The 18,121-nt window shown below is 40.7% G+C and overlaps 1 protein-coding gene across 5 annotated transcripts in view; it reads left to right on the top strand.

Moving 5' to 3' along the window:
* The first annotated feature begins 1,144 nt into the window (after nt 1–1,144).
* Nucleotides 1,145–18,121, top strand: part of UBXN8 (UBX domain protein 8) — a 32,752-nt gene continuing 15,775 nt past the window's right edge. For 3 of the 5 annotated variants that reach the window (XM_025993558.2, XM_025993556.2, XM_025993554.2), the window contains exons 1-4: nt 1,145–1,796; nt 4,945–5,067; nt 9,699–9,769; nt 17,995–18,117. In XM_025993558.2, coding sequence (XP_025849343.1) covers nt 1,508–1,796; nt 4,945–5,067; nt 9,699–9,769; nt 17,995–18,117 — 606 coding nt within the window. In that variant the 5' untranslated portion in view covers nt 1,145–1,507. The remainder of the gene's footprint in view (nt 1,797–4,944; nt 5,068–9,698; nt 9,770–17,994; nt 18,118–18,121) is intronic. The other 2 variants (XM_072763569.1, XM_025993557.2) reach the window with 2 other exon arrangements.

Here is an 18,121-nt window from a genome sequence, read left to right as displayed (position 1 = left end):
ATATTACTTCACCGAATTGATTTTGAGATTGTGCCTTCCTATTTTGCACTTTCAGGTTCAGGACAAAGTTCTTAGCCCATATACAAAGCAAAGTTCCCTGTGGGCCTACCTCCAACCTATGCATACATCTCCATTCAAACTTTCTTTTTGAAATTTTATTTATTTATTCATGAGAGACACACAGAGAGAGGCAGAGACACAGGCAGAGGGAGAAGCAGGCTCCATGCAGGAAGCCTGATCAGGGACTTGATCCTGGAACCCTGGGATCACACCCTGAGCCAAAGGCAGATGCTCAACCGCTGAGCCATCCAAGTGTCCCTCCATTCAAACTTTTTTTAAATTAAAAAAATTTTTATAAGATTTACTATTTATTCATGAGACACACAGAGAGAGACAGAAACATAGGCAGAGGCAGAAGCAGGCTCCCTGTGAGGAGCCTGATGCAGGACTCGATCCCAGGACCCCTGGGATCACGACCTGAGCCAAAGGCAGATGCTCAAACACTGAGCCCTCCCTCCATTCAAACTTTAAAGTGCATTATTTTAAACTATTACGTATTTAATATTTAAACTATTTAAACCATTATATACTTAAACTGGTAATTCCTCTGCATTGCTTCCTAAATTTGAAATCCCACTCTTCCTTTGGTCCTCACTGCCAATCCTCCAATCAACTCCTGACATTTACAACACAATTTGAAGGCTTTACCCCCAAACCGTAGGGGTAGAGTTCATTGTACCGGGTGGGTATCCCTATCATAGCACTCAAGTGCTGTATTGTATTGATCCGTTTTTTTTTTTTTTTTTTGTTTTGTTTTGTTTTGTTTTGAATTTATTCATGAGACAGACAGAGACAGAGACTTAGGCAGAGGGAGAGGCAGGTTCCTTGCAGGGAGCGGGATGCAGACTCCATCCCCAGACTGGGATCCTGCCCTGAGCTGAAAGCAGATGCTCAACCACTGAACCACCCAGGCGTCCCTGTATTTATCTGTTTACACGCAGGGCTAGTAAACTGAGTTTCTTGAGGACAAATTTAGTAACTTACATAGATTTGAATTTCCCATAGTTCTACAGTACCAGGCACACTGTGGAGTTCAATAAATGTGCTGGACTCCACAGAAGGGTGAGGCGGGAGGATTGATGCATGGGCCAGAACACAAAACTTTAAAGCAAGAAACTTTGTAAACTGTGGAGACCACTGTCATTTAAGAGTTGCAGGTGGGCAGAAGCGCCATAGAGGCGAGTCATGGGATGGCAATGAGGTCATAGAACCATGACGCCAAGGTAAGTCATTCACAGCAACACTACACTTTATCTTCCAATACGTTTTACTCTTCAGAGTTCTTTTTCACAGCTTCCAGAGTCCAACTCGCCGCCGAGGGACGAGCGCTGCGGGCCCGGCCTCCCGGGTGCAGCCGCCAGCGCCCAAGCTCTGCTTTCTCACATCTGGCCAGGGAGGGAGGCTGCCAGGCACGCCAGCTCTTCTGGACATAATGTGACGTGGGGAGATGATCTGCATTTCTTCTGATATAAGGCTACAGGTTATGAGTTCAAAAACGGGGGCTATCGTAGTCGAACCAACGACCGGGCTTCAGGGTCTAGCCGACCCCGAAAACCGCCCCTCACTAAGGGCTCCATTCCTCACCGTCCAGAGGAAGGCGCAACCGGAAGAGGCGGGGCTCCCGCCCGGACGCCGCGCTCCCGCCACCATGGCTTCTCGTGGGGTTGTTGGGATTTTCCTCCTCTCTGCTCTCCCCATCTTGTGTCTGGAGCTCCGGCGTGGGAGCCCTGATCTAGGTAACTGTTGTCTTTTCCCTTCTGGCATTCACAGCCGCATAACTTTCCCATCAATGTTGTGTCGAATTCCTGTCTCGCGGTCGCGTCTTCTTCGGCGTCTGGGACTACAATTCCCAGACTGCACCGCGCCTGTCTCTCTCCTGGCGCCGCGCCCGCAGCCCCTCTGAGGGAGGTCGACCCGCCTTCGCGCTGGAGGCGTCCGTCGGGTTTCGCGTGCGAGGGGACACAGGCTGGCGGGAAGCGCAGGAGGCGCGTAGACACTACTTTCAGATTGTCTTGAACGCTCACAAAGAAGTAGGGTGAGGTAATAGAGGCCTTCTAAGGAATTTAAGGAAACGCTACGGAGCCAGAGTCCAAACATTCCAGACGAAAGGAATTGTGACCTGTTGGAGGAAAGGGCTGAAGACCACTGTTGATGGATCAGGGAGACTTAGGGGGAGAGTGGCTTGAGATGATAACATGTCACTGGGCATCTGTTACAAGCCTCGCTCTAAGTGCTGTTTATTCATTATCTTATCCAATCTGTATTATAACTATGGGGGAGGGGGCGTCTGTACTTAGTAGAATCCTCATCCTACGCTTGAGGAAACGAGACTTGGCGGAGGTTAAGGCATCCCTAAGGCTTTGAGAGTCACTAGAGGACTGGCTGGCTCCGTCTGTGGAGTGTGCGACTCTTGATCTCAGGCCGTGAGTTCAAGCTCCACATTGGGCGAAGAGATTATTAGTCAGTCAGTGGATTCTGTGGAGAATGTGTGGAAAGGAGGCTGTAGTGGAAGCAGTGAAGCAAGTGAGGTTCTGAGTGAAGTAGGCAAGTAGTGATGATGGCCTGGACTAGGATGATAACTGATGAAAAAAATGTTCACAGATTTAGAAAATTTTTTTTAAGATTTTATTTATTCATGAGACACACACAGAGAGGCAGAGACACAGGCAGAGGGAGAAGCAGGCTCCCTATGAGGAGCCCCCTGTAGGACTTGATCCCAGGACCCTGGAATCACGATCTGAGCCAAAGGCAGATAGATGCTCAGCCACTGAGCCACCCAGGCGCCACGGATTTGGAATATTTACAAAGTAGAATCAACAGGATTTGTGGATGGATTAATGGGAGAGGAGGGATCAAGAATGACTAGAATGACTCCTACCTATGGAATTGAACAACCCTAAGTAGTTGGTTGTTGGAGTGATAAAGGGAAAACAGGAAAAATAGTGGACCTGTGGAGAATCAGTCCGTTTTTGGATATATTAGTGGTGGGTTTAACCTTCATGTTTCCCTCTTATGTTGAATTCTTTTTATTTTATTTTTTAAATTTATTCATGAGAGACACAGAGAGAGAGAGAGAGAGAGAGAGAGAGGCAGAGACACAGGCAGAAGGAGAAGCAGGCTCCATGCAGGGAGCCGGAGGTGGGACTCGATCCCGGGTGTCTAGGATCAGGCCCTGGACTTAAGGCGGCGCTAAACCGCTGAACCACCCAGGCTGCCCTTTATGTTCAATTCTGAAGTAGAGACCACGATGAAACCTAGCTTTGTATATTTCTCTCTCCCCCACCCAGTAAGGAGTCAAGTACTACAAGTGTTGATTGCCCTGCACATGGGCTCTTGAGAATAAGTACCCAAAAAAATCTATTTAATTAAGTAATTTTTTACTTGAAAGATGTACACACAAATCTAGTTCTTTTATATTCCCATATGACATTTGCAAATTGCTTGCTTGTTAGAACACAAAAGCAGTATTATGGAACATAAATCCTATAACTTAGTGATTTCTCTAAATACCAATACTGTAGGTTTGTTTTTTTTTAAAGATTTTATTTATTTATTCATGAAAGACACAGAGAGAGAGGCAGAGACATAGAGGGAGAAGCAGGCTCCCTGCGGAGAGCCCGATGCGGAACTCAGTCCCAGGACCCCAGGATCACGACCTGAGCTGAAGGCAGATGCTCAACCACCGAGCCACCCAGGGGTCCCCAGTACTGTCGGTATTAAATTACTTTTTTAATACCCTAGACTTAGTTAGGTGTTGTTTTGAACAACACTTAAATCAACAGCTAATGGTGGCAAAAATTGGAGGACTGTGAGGCAAAACAAGTATCTCTTCTCTAAACAACTTTAAATTGCTATTTTTGAAAAGGATAACATATATATCGCTTTTCAGTTAAAAATGAAATATTTATGGGACACCTGGCTAGCTCAATCAGAAGAGTGTGTGACTCTTGATCTCCAAGTTGTGAATTTGAGCCCCACACTGGGTACAGAGATTACTTAAATAAAATTTAAAAAAAAAATAATTTATTAAATTAAAAGAAATAAAATCTTTATCACAAGTGTAGTCAATGATACTTCAAGAAAGAAAGAAAGATTTAAGTCTGTATATGTATTTTCTTCATTAATCTTAAATTGACTAATTACCAGCCCTGAATGTGATGGTTTTTCTGTACCTTTGCCTGGAAACTTTTAGAGCTACAAAACTAAAAACTCCTGGAGCACAGAAATTATTTTTAACCCAACTTTATTTTTGCTCCCTCACCATGTAGCAAATTGTGTTACATGAAGTGCAGGTGCTTATTACACTTTTGCTCATTTGATTATCATATTTATTCTTAAAATGAGACAAAATACTGAATTTTTACTTTTTTCTAGGCAAACATGGATGTATATAGAAATTTTCTTTGCAAGTGACTGAATTAATATTGAGGAATAGAGAAGTGTACAGGAACATAATTTAACTATGAGAAATATGAATTTTGTGTTTCAGAATGATTTTTTAATAGAATGAGAATTTGGCAAGATGATACTGTGAAAATTTAATTCCCAATGGGATAATTTTATTTCCTCTGGACAGAGGGAAACCAGAATTTATGCGTTATTGATAATCATAATGTTTATAATGTAGCCAGTCACTTGAATTATATTTCTGAGACAGAAGCTATTCTAAAATTGTTTTCTGAAAACTTGTTTTGGTAATGATATCCGCAATGAGTTTTAGCTTACTAAGGAGACTATATGAAAAAAATCGTAAGACAGTTGCATATATTAACTTTTACTGTACTTTACTACTCTAAATAATCTTAATGCCTTACTATTTATTATTAATATCAAGAAAAGTGTCTTGAATTTTAATAGTAATTTTTTTTTCTTTACCTTTATAAGGAGTTAAAGATCTAATTTTGCTGTGTGGTCGGATTTTCTTACTGCTTGCTCTTCTTACTTTAATTATTTCTGTGACTACCTCATGGCTTAATTCATTTAAATCATCTCAAGTATATCTGAAAGGTAAGTTTATTGTTTATGCTACCCTTTTATAATTTTATACTTAAATTCTTTGTTGATTCTAGAACTTTGCATAACAAGAACCATTTACTGTTAATTTGTGATGTGCCACTTCAAGGTAATCATTGCAACTTTTGTCTTGATTTTTTTTTTTTTTTAGATTTTATTTTATTTATTTGACAGCACAAGCAGGAGGAGTGGCAGGCAGAGGGAGAAGGAAAAGCAGGCTTCCCACAAAGCAGGGAGCCCAAAGTGGGGGGCTCGATCCCAGAACCCTGGGATCATGACCTGAGCCGATGGTAGGTGCTCAAACAACTGAGCCACCTGGGTGCCCCTCTTCTTGATTTTTAGTGGACAATAAATCGCCAGTTAAAATTTTTTTTAAAAAATTTATTTTATTTATTTTTTTAAAAATTTTTTAATTTATTTATGATAGTCACACACAGAGAGAGGAGAGAGAGAGAGAGAGAGAGGCAGAGTAAAAAAATTTATTTTGAGAGAGAGCGAGAGAGCATGAGTGGGAGGGGCAGAGGGAGAGAGAGAGAGAGAAAGAGAGAGAGAGAGAATCTCAAGCAGACTCCTTCCTTAGCTTGGAACCCGACAAGGGGCTTCATCACCTGGAGATCACTACCTGAACTGAAACCAAGAGTCTGACACTCAACTGACTACACCACCCAGATGCCCTTAAACCCAACATTATTTTTTAAAAAAGATTTTATTTATTCATTTGAGAGAGAGCATGAGCAGGGAAGAGTAGAGGGAGAAGCAGACTCCCTGTTGAGCAGAGAGCCCGACGTGGGGCTCAATCCCAGGACTCTGGGATCATGACCTAAGTTGAAAGCAGATGCTTAACCAACTGAACCACCCAGTTGCCCCTAAAACCAACATTTATATGCATATAAAGGAAATTGTACATTATCCTTTATATGGAAATTGTACATTATCCTTTATATGCATTTGAAATGATACCATTTCTGGGATCCCTGGGTGGCGCAATGGTTTAGCGCCTGCCTTTGGCCCAGGGCGCGATCCTGGAGACCCGGGATCGAATCCCACATCGGGCTCCTGGTGCATGGAGCCTGCTTCTCCCTCTGCCTGTGTCTCTGTCTCTCTCTCTCTCACTGTGTGCCTATCATAAATAAATAAAAATTAAAAAAAAAATGAAATGATACCATTTCTATATTGATACATTGCAAATTCTCTAATTTTAAATTGTGCAGCTTATTTATTTTTATTTATTTAATTTTTAAGATTTTATTTATTCATGAGAGGCAGAGAGAGAGGCAGAGATACAGACAGAGGGAGAAGCAGGCTTCATGCAGGGAGCCTGATGTGGGACTGGATCCTGGGATTCCAGGATCAAGCCCTGGGCCGAAGGCAGGCGCTAAACCGCTGAGCCACCCAGGGATCCCCATGTTTATTTATTTATTAAAGATTTTTATTTATTCATGAAAGACAGAGAGAGAGAGGCAGAGGGAGAAGCAGGGTTCCCGCAGAGAGCCCAGTGCAGGACTTGATCCCAGAACCCTGGGATCATGACCTGAGCCAAAGGCAGACACTCAACCTCTGAGCCTTCCAGATGCCACAGTTTATTTATTTTTTAAAGATTTTATTTGAGAGAGAGAGAGAGAGAAAGAGAACGAGAACGTGCGTATGGGTGCAGGAGTTGGGGAAAGGAGGGGGAGGGGCAGAAGGAGAGGGAGACACAGACTCCCTGCTGAGCGGGGACCCTGACACAGGGCTCAGTCCAGACCCTGACATCATGACCTGAGCCCAAGGCTGATGCCTAACCAACTGAGCCACCCAGATGCCCCTAAATTGTACAGTTTAATTGTTCTTTGAGGTTTTCAGTTTATAAACTATTCAACAATTGGTAATTGTATCTACCATTAATTTGTAAAGGCTTTTCAACCTAGTTTATCTTTCATTTCACTGTGGTAGTTACACTTTACACTTATTTATCTGTAGAGTTAGGTGCTTACTCCTAACTTTAGGAAACCATGCTTGCTCTTATTTTTGATGAGTAAAATGTTTAACTGTTAAAAGCCTTTAATAATATTAAAAGGGTTAGAAGCTGGGCACTTGGGTGACTCAGTTGTTAAGAGTCGGCCTTCAGCTCAGGTCACTATCCCAGGGTCCAGGGATGAAGCCCATGTTGGGCTCCCTGCTGAGCACGGAGCCTCCTCCTCCTCCTTCTCCATGCTGCTTGTGCTCTCTCTCTCAAATAAATAAATAAAATCTTTAAAAAGAGAGAGAGAGAGAGAGAGAGAGAGAGGTGCCTGTGTGGCTTAGTTGGTTGAATGTCTGCTTTCAGCTCAGGTCATGATTCTGGCGTCCAGGGATCGAGCCCTATGTTGGTCCCCCTCCTGAGTGGGGAGACTGCTTCTCCCTCCCTCTGTTCTTGCTCTCTTTCTCAAATAAATATATAAAATCTTCAAAAAAAAAAAAAAAGAAGTAATTAAAACTGCATAAAGTGCTTAAGTATTGTCAGATTTTCTTCAAATTAGTAAAAAATCAGCTTGTTTATACACTTTCTGTCTTCCCTAGTGTCATCAGATGTTGAGATACAAGACTTCAGATTCATCCAAAATTTTTTTTTTTTTTCATCCAAAATTTTAATCCTCCATGTTTTATAAAGATTTGCATGATGAAGTCTGTCAAAGTTCAGAAGTAGTCAATTCTCAATGGCTTTAAGGATTAAAGCTCCTTGGGGCACCTGGCCGGTTTAGTCGATAGATCATATGACTCTTGATCCCAGGGTCATGAGTTCAAGCCCCACATTGGGCATGGAGCCTCCTTAAAAAAAAAAGGATTAAGGCCCCTTAACTACCTGTTATTGATTTATGTAGAAGCTATATTCTTTGACTCAGAGTTCAGGAGGGAGTCTTAAGATCATTAAGTCTGACTCGTCACACAGCAGATTAGTGGCCTCCTGATTTCGTATGTGGTTTGCTACTGCCCTAATCTTTTTCCCTTAATAAACTTGAGGAAATATTTATTGCCAGGAAAGAAAGTAGTTGACAAAGGAATGCTCCTATTTAAGGAGCCAGGCACATTAAGGGATATATTTTTCAAAAGGATGGATAATTCCTTAAGAGAACACAGTTAAATGAAATTAATTTAAATGAAACTTAGTAGAGGCTCCTGGATGGCTCAGTTGGTTAAGCATCTGACTCTTGATACCAGCTTTGGTCTTGATCTCAGGGTTGTGAACTCAAGCCTACTTTAACCAACTAACTAACTAACTTAGTGTACCCAGAATATTAAAGGTCATACAACAGCAAAAATCCTTTCTCTTGCCATTTACCTAATAACCTAATATTGGTTCAGTCACGGGAGTTGCCAAACACATCCCAGTTCTATTTATTTATCTTTTTTAAATTTTTTATTTATTTATGATAGTCACAGAGAGAGAGAGGCAGAGACACAGGTGGAGGGAGAAGCAGGCTCCATGCACCGGGAGCCTGATGTGGGATTCGATCCCGGGTCTCCAGGATCGTGCCGTGGGCCAAAGGCAGGCGCCAAACCGCTGCGCCACCCAGGGATCCCACATCCCAATTTTAGAGTATAGGCATGTTGCATTTATTATTTTTTTAATGATTTCATGATTTTATTTTTAAGAAATCTCTACATCCAATGTGGAGCTTGAACTTACAACCCCGAGATCAGGAGTCACATGTTCTACTGACTGGAACCGCCAGGTGCCCAGGCATGTTGTTTTTATGATCATGTCCAAGGGTGACCAAATGGTACTCATGTCTGTAGTGCAGTGTTCCACACTTCATGTGCAGTAATGAGTTTTCATGGCATGTCCTGAAGCTGCTGAAGCCCTATAAGGGCCTACATGAAAAATCCAACTTTTTCTTTTTTTAAGATTTATTTATTTTATTTATTCATTCATGAGAAACAGAGAAAGGGAGAAGGAAGCTCCCTGCCAGGAGCACAGTGTGGAACTCGATCCCAGAACGCTGGGATCACGACTTGAGCCAAAGGTAGATGCTCAACTCCTGAGCCATCCAGGCGTCCCTTTTTTTTTTTTTTTTTTTTTTTTAAGTAAAGTGGAGCCTAGTGCAGGGGTTGGACTCATAGCCCTGAGATCAAGACCTGAGCTGAGATCAGGAGTCGAATGCCCAACCACCTGAGCAAACGAGGTGCTCCCCAACATAATCATTCTTTTTTTTTTTTTTTAAGATTTTATTTTTTTGACAGAGAGCATGAGGTGGGGAGGGGCAGAGGGAGAGGGAGAAGCAGACTCTCCCCTAAGCAGGGAGCCTGACTTGGGGCTCAGTCTCAGGACTCTGGGATTATAACTTGAGCTGAAGGCAGATGTGTAGATGACTGAACCACCCAGGTGCTCCCATAGTCATTCTTGAAGCCTCCTCACCAAAAATACAACTATTTAATATTAATACATGTCAGAAAATTGTTGTCTCAGACCTTTTCTTATAGATTTTACTTGTGGATTTCTTTGTTTGAACTGTCTGTATATATGTCATTTTCATTATTTGAAAAATAGTCTGTTTTTTGAAAGGTTGTCTCTTGTCTCCAAAATGTTGTCTACAGACTACTTTCAGAGAAAACTTTCAATTTATGATATTTGGAAATAAAAAGCACTTTTATGTTTGCTGTTTTAGAAGAAGAAGAGAAGAATGAGAAACGGCAAAAACTTGTCAGAAAAAAACAACAAGAGGCACAGGGTGAAAAGGTAAAGCATAATTTTTTTTTTTAAGGATTTTATTTATTTATTCATGAGAGACACACACAGAGAGAGGCAGAGATGCGAGATGCAGGCAGAGAGAGAAGCAGGCTCCATGCAGGGAGCCTGATGTGGGACTTGATCCCAGAACCTTGGGATCATGACCTGAGCTGAAGGCAGACAGTCAGCCCCTGAGCCAGGCACCCAGGTGCCCCCTGTATTCACTTTTTGAAGAACCACCAAACTGTTTTCTACACCAGCTATACCATTTTATATTCTCACCAGCAGTTTCTGAGGGGTCCAATTTCTCCATATCCTCACTGATATTTATTATCCCATCCCCACCTCCTTTTAGATACCCATTGTAATGAGTATGAAGTGTTATAACACGGTGGTTTTGATCAGCATTTCCCTAATGACTAATGATGTTGTCTAATGACTAATCTTTTTGTGTGCTTGTTGGAGAAATGTCTCTTCCTATATCTTTACAGTGATATCTGTTCAGGTTCTTTGCCCATTTTTGGATTGAGTTTTGTCTTTTTAAAAATATTTATTCATAAATAAATATCATAAATAAATATTCATGTGAGACACACACAGAGAGGCAGAGACATAGGCAGAGGGAGCCCAATGCAGAATTTGATCCCAGGACCCCAAAGACAGAAGCTCAACCTCTGAGCCACCCAGGCATCCTGTCTTTTTTTTTTTTTTTTTAAGATTTTATTAATTTATTCATGAAAGAGACACGCACACACACAGAGAGAGAGAGAGACAGGCAGAGACACAGGCAGAGGGAGAAGCAGGCTCCAGGCAGGGAGCCCGATGCACAGCTCGATCTCAGGTCTCCAGGATCACGACCGGGGCAGAAGGCAGGTGCTAAACCGCTGAGCCACCTGGGCTGACCCCATCTTTTTTTTTATGAGTTCTTTTTCTTTATGTACTCTAAATACTAGCCTTTTATCAGTTACATAATTTCCAAGTATTTTCTCCCATTGTGTGGGTTATCTTTCACTCTTTTTTTTTTTTTTTAGATTGTATTTATTCATGAGAGAGAGAGAGAGAGACAGAGACACAGGCAGAGGGAGAAGCAGGCTCCGTATAGGGAGCCCGATGTGGGACTCGATCCGGGGACTCCAGGGTCACATCCTGGGCCAAAGGCAGGCGCCAAACCGCTGAGCCACCCAGGGATCCCCTCACTCTTTTTTTTTTTTTTTTTTTTTAATTTTTTTAAATTTTATTTATTTATGATAGGCACACAGTGAGAGAGAGAGAAGCAGAGACATAGGCAGAGGGAGAAGCAGGCTCCATGCACCGGGAGCCCGACGTGGGATTCGATCCCGGGTCTCCAGGATCGCGCCCCGGGCCAAAGGCAGGCGCCAAACCGCTGCGCCACCCAGGGATCCCCCCTCACTCTTTTGATAGTGTTCTTTGATGACAAAAGATTTGATGAAATCTGTTTATTTCTCTTGATCCTCATGTTTTTGGTGTCCTATTTAAGAATCCATTGCCAAAAAAAAAAAAAAAAAAAAAGAATCCATTGCCAAATCAAAAGCCATGAAAATTTATTCCTTTTTTTTTTTTTTTAAGATTTTATTTACTTATGAGAGAGAGGGGGGTGGGGCAGAGACATAGGCAGAAGGAGAAGGAGGTTCCATGCAAGAAGCCTCATGTGGGACTCAATCCTGGACTCTGGGATCACGCCCTGAGCCAAAGGCAGAGGCTTAACTGCTGAGCCACTCAGGCGTCCCTTATTCCTATATATTTTCTTCTAAGAGTTGTATAGTTTTAGCTTTTATATTTAAGCTATTAACCCACTTTGAGTTAATTTTTGTATATGGTTTGAGGTAGGGGTTCAATTTAATTTTTTCAATATTGTATTGGCTATTTGTGGTTCTTTACAGTTTCATATGAATTTGAGTTGGCTTTTCCTTTTTTGTTTTTTTGTTTTGTTTCGTTTTGCTTTTCCATTTCTGTAAAAAAGGCCTTTGGGGAAAAAAAAAAGGCCTTTGGGGGACACCTGGGTAGCTCAGCAGTTGGGGGCCTGCCTTTGGCCCAGGGAGTGATTCTGTGGTCCCAGGATCGAGTCCCACATTGGGCTTCCTGCATGGAGCCTGCTTCTCTCTTTGCTTGTGTTTCTGCCTCTCTGTGTCTAGCATGTATGAATAGATAAAATCTTTAAAGAAAAAAAAAAGACTGGTATTTTTTTTTATTTTTATTTATTTATGATAGTCACACAGAGAGAGAGAGGGGGGGGGTGGCAGAGACATAGGCAGAGGGAGAAGCAGGCTCCATGCACTGGGAGCCTGACATGGGATTTGATCCTGGGTCTCCAGGATCACGCCCTGGGCCAAAGGCAGGAGCCAAACCGCTGTGCCACCCAGGGATCCCAAAAGACTGGTATTTTGAGAAGGATTACAACAAAATCCATAGATTGCTTTGGGAAGTATTGGTGTTTTATTTTATTTTATTTTATTTTTTTAAATAAATCTTTTTTTAATATATAATTTATATGTAATTTATATATATAATTTATATATATTTATTTTTTTAAATAAATCTTTTTTAAAGATTTTATTTATTTATTCATGAGAGACACAGAGAGAGGCAGAGACACAGGCAGAGAGAGAAGCAGGCTCCATGCAGGGAGCCCGATGCAGGACTCAATCCCAGGACTGCGGGATCATGTCCTGGGCTGAAGGCAGACACTCAACCACTGAACCATCCAGGCGTCCCAATATTAAGTCATTCAATACATACACCTGTAATGTCCTTCCATTTATTTTATATCTTTAATTTCTTCCAGTAGTATTTTATAGTTTTCAGTGTACATAGTTTTCACCCTTTTGGCTAAGTTTATTTCCCATATTTTATTTTGGATGCTGTTCTAAATATAATTGTTGTCTTAATTTCCTTTTTTGATTTTTCATTGCTGGTGTATAGAAATACAAATGATTTTTGCATGTTGATCTTGTACCCGGTACTTTGTTCATTATTTATTAGCTCTAGTGGTTGGTGTGTGTGGATTCTTTGGATTTTCTATATACCGCCAAATCTTGTTTTATTGTACTTTGTTGTGCTTTGCAGCTACTTTTTTTTTTTTTTTTTTTTTAACCAATTGAAGGTTTATGGCAACTACATCGACCAAGTCTGTAGGTGCCATTTTTCTAACAGCATTTGGTAAATTTATGTCTCTGTCACATTTAGGTAATTCTTGTAATACTTTGAACTTATTCATTACTTATCATGGTAATCTGTGATCGGTGATTACAACTCACTGAAAGCTCAGATAATGGTTAGTATTGTTTTTAACATTAAAGTATCTTTAAATTAAGGTATGTACTGTTTTTGTAGATGTAATGCTATTGCATATTTAGTAGACTATAGTATAAATGTAGTATAAATATTTTTATATGCATTGGGAAAGTAGAAAATTAATTTGACTTGCTTTTTTGAGATATTCACTTTATTGCAAACTGAACCTGTAGTATCTCCAGTTTATGCCTATATAAGATCATGTCATCTGAGAATAGGGATAGTTTTATTTTCATCTTTCCCAAATGGCACGGTTTCTGTTTCTTGCCTGTTACTCTAGCTAAAACTTCTAAACAGTGTTAAGTAGCAGTGGTGAAAGCAGGCATCCTTGTCTTGTTCCTGGTATTATAGAGTTTTTAGTCTTTCACCATTGAATATGATGTTAGCTATGGGTTTTTTCTAGACACTCGTTATGTTGAGCAAGTTCTTTCCTATTCCTAGTTTCTGAGTATTTTTATTATAAAGAGTGTTGAATTTTGTAAAATGCTTTTTCTTAATCAATTGAGATGATAACGTATTTTCCCCATTTATTAATATGTCTTACACTGATTGATTTTCTTATGTTGAAACATCTTACATTCTTGAGGTGAATCACACTTAGCTGGCCTATAATCCTTTTATATGCTATTGGATTTACATTGCTAGAATTTGTTGAGGATATTTGCATCTATATTTATAAGGGATATTGGTCTGTACTTTCCTTGTAGCGTCTTTTCCTGGCTTTGATATCAGGATAATGATGACCTCACGGAATTAATTGAGAAAGAACTGTTCTCACCTGTATGTTTTAGGATTTCAACAGGATCAGTGGTAACTCTTCCTTAAAGGTTTGAATTCTTTCACCTATAGATCTATCTGGTCCTACTTTTCTTTATTGGGAGGTTTTTAATGTTTAATGTTTATTAGGTCTGTTGAAATATTCTGTTTCTTCTTCTTTTTTTTTTTTTTAATTTTTATTTATTTATGATAGTCACACGCACAGAGAGAGAGAGAAAGAGAGAGAGAGGCAGAGACATAGGCAGAGGGAGAAACAGGCTCCATGCACCGGGAGCCCGACGTGGGACTCGATCCCGGGTCTTCAGGATCGCGCCCTGGGCCAAAGGCAGGCGCCAAACCGCTGCGCCACCCAGGGATCCCTATTCTGTTTCTTCTTGAATCAGTTTAGGCAATTTGTATGTGTCTAGGAATTTGTCTACTTCATCTTGGTTTTCTGATTTGATCTGCAATTGTTTATTTCTGTAAGGTTGGTAGTAATAACCTCACATTTCTGATTTTAGTTATTTGCTTTCTCTTATTCTTTGTCAAGTTAAAGCTTTGTCAGTTTTGTTGATCTTTCAGAGAACCAGTTTTGGTTCTGGTTGTTTTTTCTATTCTCTGTTTAGTTCTTTTTTTTTTTTTTTTTTTTAAGATTTATTTATTTATTCACGAGAGACACAGACAGAGAGAGGCAGAGACATAGGCAGAGGGAGAAACAGGCTCTATACAGGGAGCCCGATGTGGGACTCGATCCCGGACTCTGGGATCACACCCTGAGCGCAAGGCAGATGCTCAACTGCTGAGCCACCCAGGTGTCCCAGTTTGTCCTTTTTACAGTTTGTTTGTTTATTTATTTATTCATGAGAGACAGAGAGACAGAGAGAGAGAGGCTGAGCCACCCAGGGATCCCCTTTTTACAGTTTTTTAAAGTGTAAAGATAACTTGTTGATTTAAAATCATTCTTGGGAAACCTGGGTGGCTCAGTGGTTTAGCGCCTGCCTTTGGCCCAGGGCGTGATCCTGGAGTCCCGGGATCGAGTTCCGCATCGGGCTCCCGGCATGGAGCCTGCTTCTCCCTCCTCCTGTGTCTCTGCCTCTCTCTCTCTCTCTCTGTCTCTCATGAATAAATAAATAAAATCTTAAAAATAAAAATAAATAAAATCATTCGTCTTTAATTAGATGTTCATAGCTATAACTTTCCTTCTTAGCATTGCTTTTGCCATATTCTATTCAAGATTGTGTTTGCTATCTAGGAATTACATTTACTATGGATGATTATCTAACACTTATTTCTTGACCTTGAACTGTAAGCACTCAGGTAGTTGGCAGATTGATGATTAACCTTTGTGAAATAGGAGACTCCTGTGGACTTCGACCTAAATATTAAAAACAAACTTTTTAAAAAATTATTTATTTATTTATTCATGAGAGACACAGAGAGGCAGGCAGAGACATACGCAGAGGGAGAAGCAAGCTCCAAGCAGGGAGCCCGATGTGGGACTCGATCCCAGGCCTGTGGGATCATGCCCTGAGCTGAAGGCAGACGCTCAACTGCTGAGCCACCCAGGTGTCCCTAGAAACATAAACTCTTTACAAAGGCCTTAGTACAAGGACATTAATATTTTGAAAGCTATCAACTTGTTTTCAATTTGTTATCAACATGTTTCAACATCTAAACAACTTGTTCTTCTGGTGAACAAATGATTCCTTTTTAAGTAAACAAGTGAAGGCTGAAAACAAATCACAAGAGTAAAAGTCTGTGTATTTGTTAGGGGTTGGGAGATTACTACATGTGTAACTACCCTGATCTGAATTTAGAACAGTAAAAGTGTTGTTGTGAGATCTTTTTGTAAGAAGCTCTCTTGTAAATATTTGAACTTTTGAAGCTTAATGTTATTTCCTGTGGAAGTAACTATTAATTGTAAAGCCTTGCATGATAATTAGTATTATAATTACATCTAGGGGCCAACTATCTGTAATTGGCATGGGTAATTCCTAAGGGTATGTAAAGTTAGGATTCTTTAGTTTGGCAAAAGTCTTTAACTCATTGAAGTTCTCTCTTTGGACAAAAGAAAATTAATAAATCAGTATCTTGGTATAGTCTGTGTTTGTGCATGGTGAAGTGCCCAACTTGTACAGATACATACCTGCTGATAAATAAAATTTTGAGGCTTTGCATTGTAAAAAGGTAAGTCTTCTCTTCTGACACTTGATTGATAGTTTGATTTGGCACAGAATTGCAGATTGAAAATCACTAGAATTTTGAGATACTGCACCATTAAACCTCAAAATTCCAGTGTGGTTTTTCAAGTTCCATTTTTCTCTGTTAATTCTAGTCTCCATTTTTTGTGTTGGAGACTTTAATCGTGTGGTAATCCTTGGCTCTGTCCTTTGAGCTTTAAGAAAGATGCACCAAAAAGTTATTTGATGGAATATGCATCTGTAAAATTTCATCAAGCTTTGGATTCTTTAGTGTTTGTAAGTTACACTTAAATAAAACAAAAGGAAAATAAAGCTAATTGGAATTTCTGTGTATGGGGGCAGGGTTTGATGGTTGTCTGCTGGTGTCGGGTGTACACCAGTTTACCCTTTGGGTGATGGAGGAGTAGTTTAACTTTGTCATCGTCTCTTTGTTCTTTTGCCATTCACCTTCTCCAGAAGGGGCACCTCCATTCTCTCACCTTGGGAGCGAAAGCCCGACTGGCAGCAGTCTGAGTCAAGTGGGGAAGGCGTCTGGGGAGTCTCAGTTGTCAATCTGTACATTTTCATGTACAACGTGCTTCCAGTTTGCACTCCTGCTTGCACTCAGCCTGGGATCTGGGACTCTCGAGCCTCTCTGGTTTATATTCCCAGAGAATAAACCTTCCATCCCTGGGTATGCAGTAGGGTACTGGGTGGGGGTCCAAAAGTTCTTTTCCCTTTTTACCTCCCTTTTTTCCTTCAGATACAAAGACATCTGTGGTTCACTACAATCTCATCATTGGTTGATGTGTGGCTTCCTCTGCCACTCCTGCTCTGCACCTCACCCCACATCCCAGCTATGGTATGTGGTGTGTCTTCCTAAATTGTTCTGCATCTGTGGAGCACTCTGGCTTTCTTTTTCCTGTGCTCCTCTTCTGCAGACACTTAGGCTGCAGCTTTCGCACTGTGTGCTATCAGTTACCCCACTCCTCCATAGGTCCTTACACACAGTGGGTTTGGTGCCTGTAGTATTTCTTTGTTTCACCAGTGATGGAATTTAGGTTTCTCTTTCTTGTTTCTTGGTTTTAGGGATGAGTTTCAAGAGGAGAAGGAGGCAGAAATAATTTCACTGTGTCATCTTAAAACCAGACTCTCCATTTCTTTTAAGTCCAAAAATATGTTTACCTTTCCTATGATTAAGCTATTCAGTGAACGTTCTTCCAAGTGACTTCATGTGTTGGGCATCATGCCTTCAACAGATGGTGTTGAGTGAAGCTCCTAGAAGTCAAGAATCACATCCTATGCATCTTTACGTCCCTAACACCTAGTAGTTTTCATTGCACTGAAGACACAGTCAAGGGGCACCTGATTGGCTCAGTTGGTGGAGCACACAATTTGTGATCTCTTCATCTCAGGGTTGTGAGTTCAAGCCCTATGTTGGGTGTAGAGATGACTTAAAAATAAATGACTTAAGGGGATCCCTGGGTGGCGCAGTGGTTTGGCGCTTGCCTTTGGCCCAGGGCGCGTTCCTGGAGACCCGGGATCGAATCCCACATCGGGCTCCCCATGCATGGAGCCTGCTTCTCCCTCTGCCTGTGTCTCTGCCTCTCTCTCTCTCTCTCTGTGACTATCATAAATAAATAAAAATTAAAAAAAAAAATAAATAAAAAAAATAAATGACTTAAAAGTCATTTTTAATTACTTTAAAAACAAAATCTTATTAAAACAAAAAGAAAACACACTAAAGGCTATAGAGGCAGACTTCCAGATAAGCATAAATATAGAATATTTGTTTTTATCTGCATTATGTATAAATGTAGATTTTTAGAGAGTACTGTACACATGGAAGATGCTGCTTTTTTGGCAAAATTGAGTTAGTGTGAAAACCCAGTTTCTTCACCTGGTTCTTCATCTTCATAACTTTATAGATGTAAAATCTTAGGAATGTTAAAGTAACAATGCCTCATTTATTTTTTTTTTGAACAGGCCAGCAGATACATAGAGAATGTTCTAAAACCTCACCAGGAAATGAAATTGAGAAAACTGGAAGAGCGCTTTTATCAGATGACGGGTGAAACCTGGAAGTTAAGCACCGGTCATAAACTTGGGGTTA

This window comes from Vulpes vulpes, chromosome 7, assembly GCF_048418805.1.
Source record: "Vulpes vulpes isolate BD-2025 chromosome 7, VulVul3, whole genome shotgun sequence".
Taxonomy (NCBI): domain Eukaryota; kingdom Metazoa; phylum Chordata; class Mammalia; order Carnivora; family Canidae; genus Vulpes; species Vulpes vulpes.
Note: the sequence above shows the minus strand (reverse complement) of the source record. Positions and strands in the feature narration are given on the sequence as shown.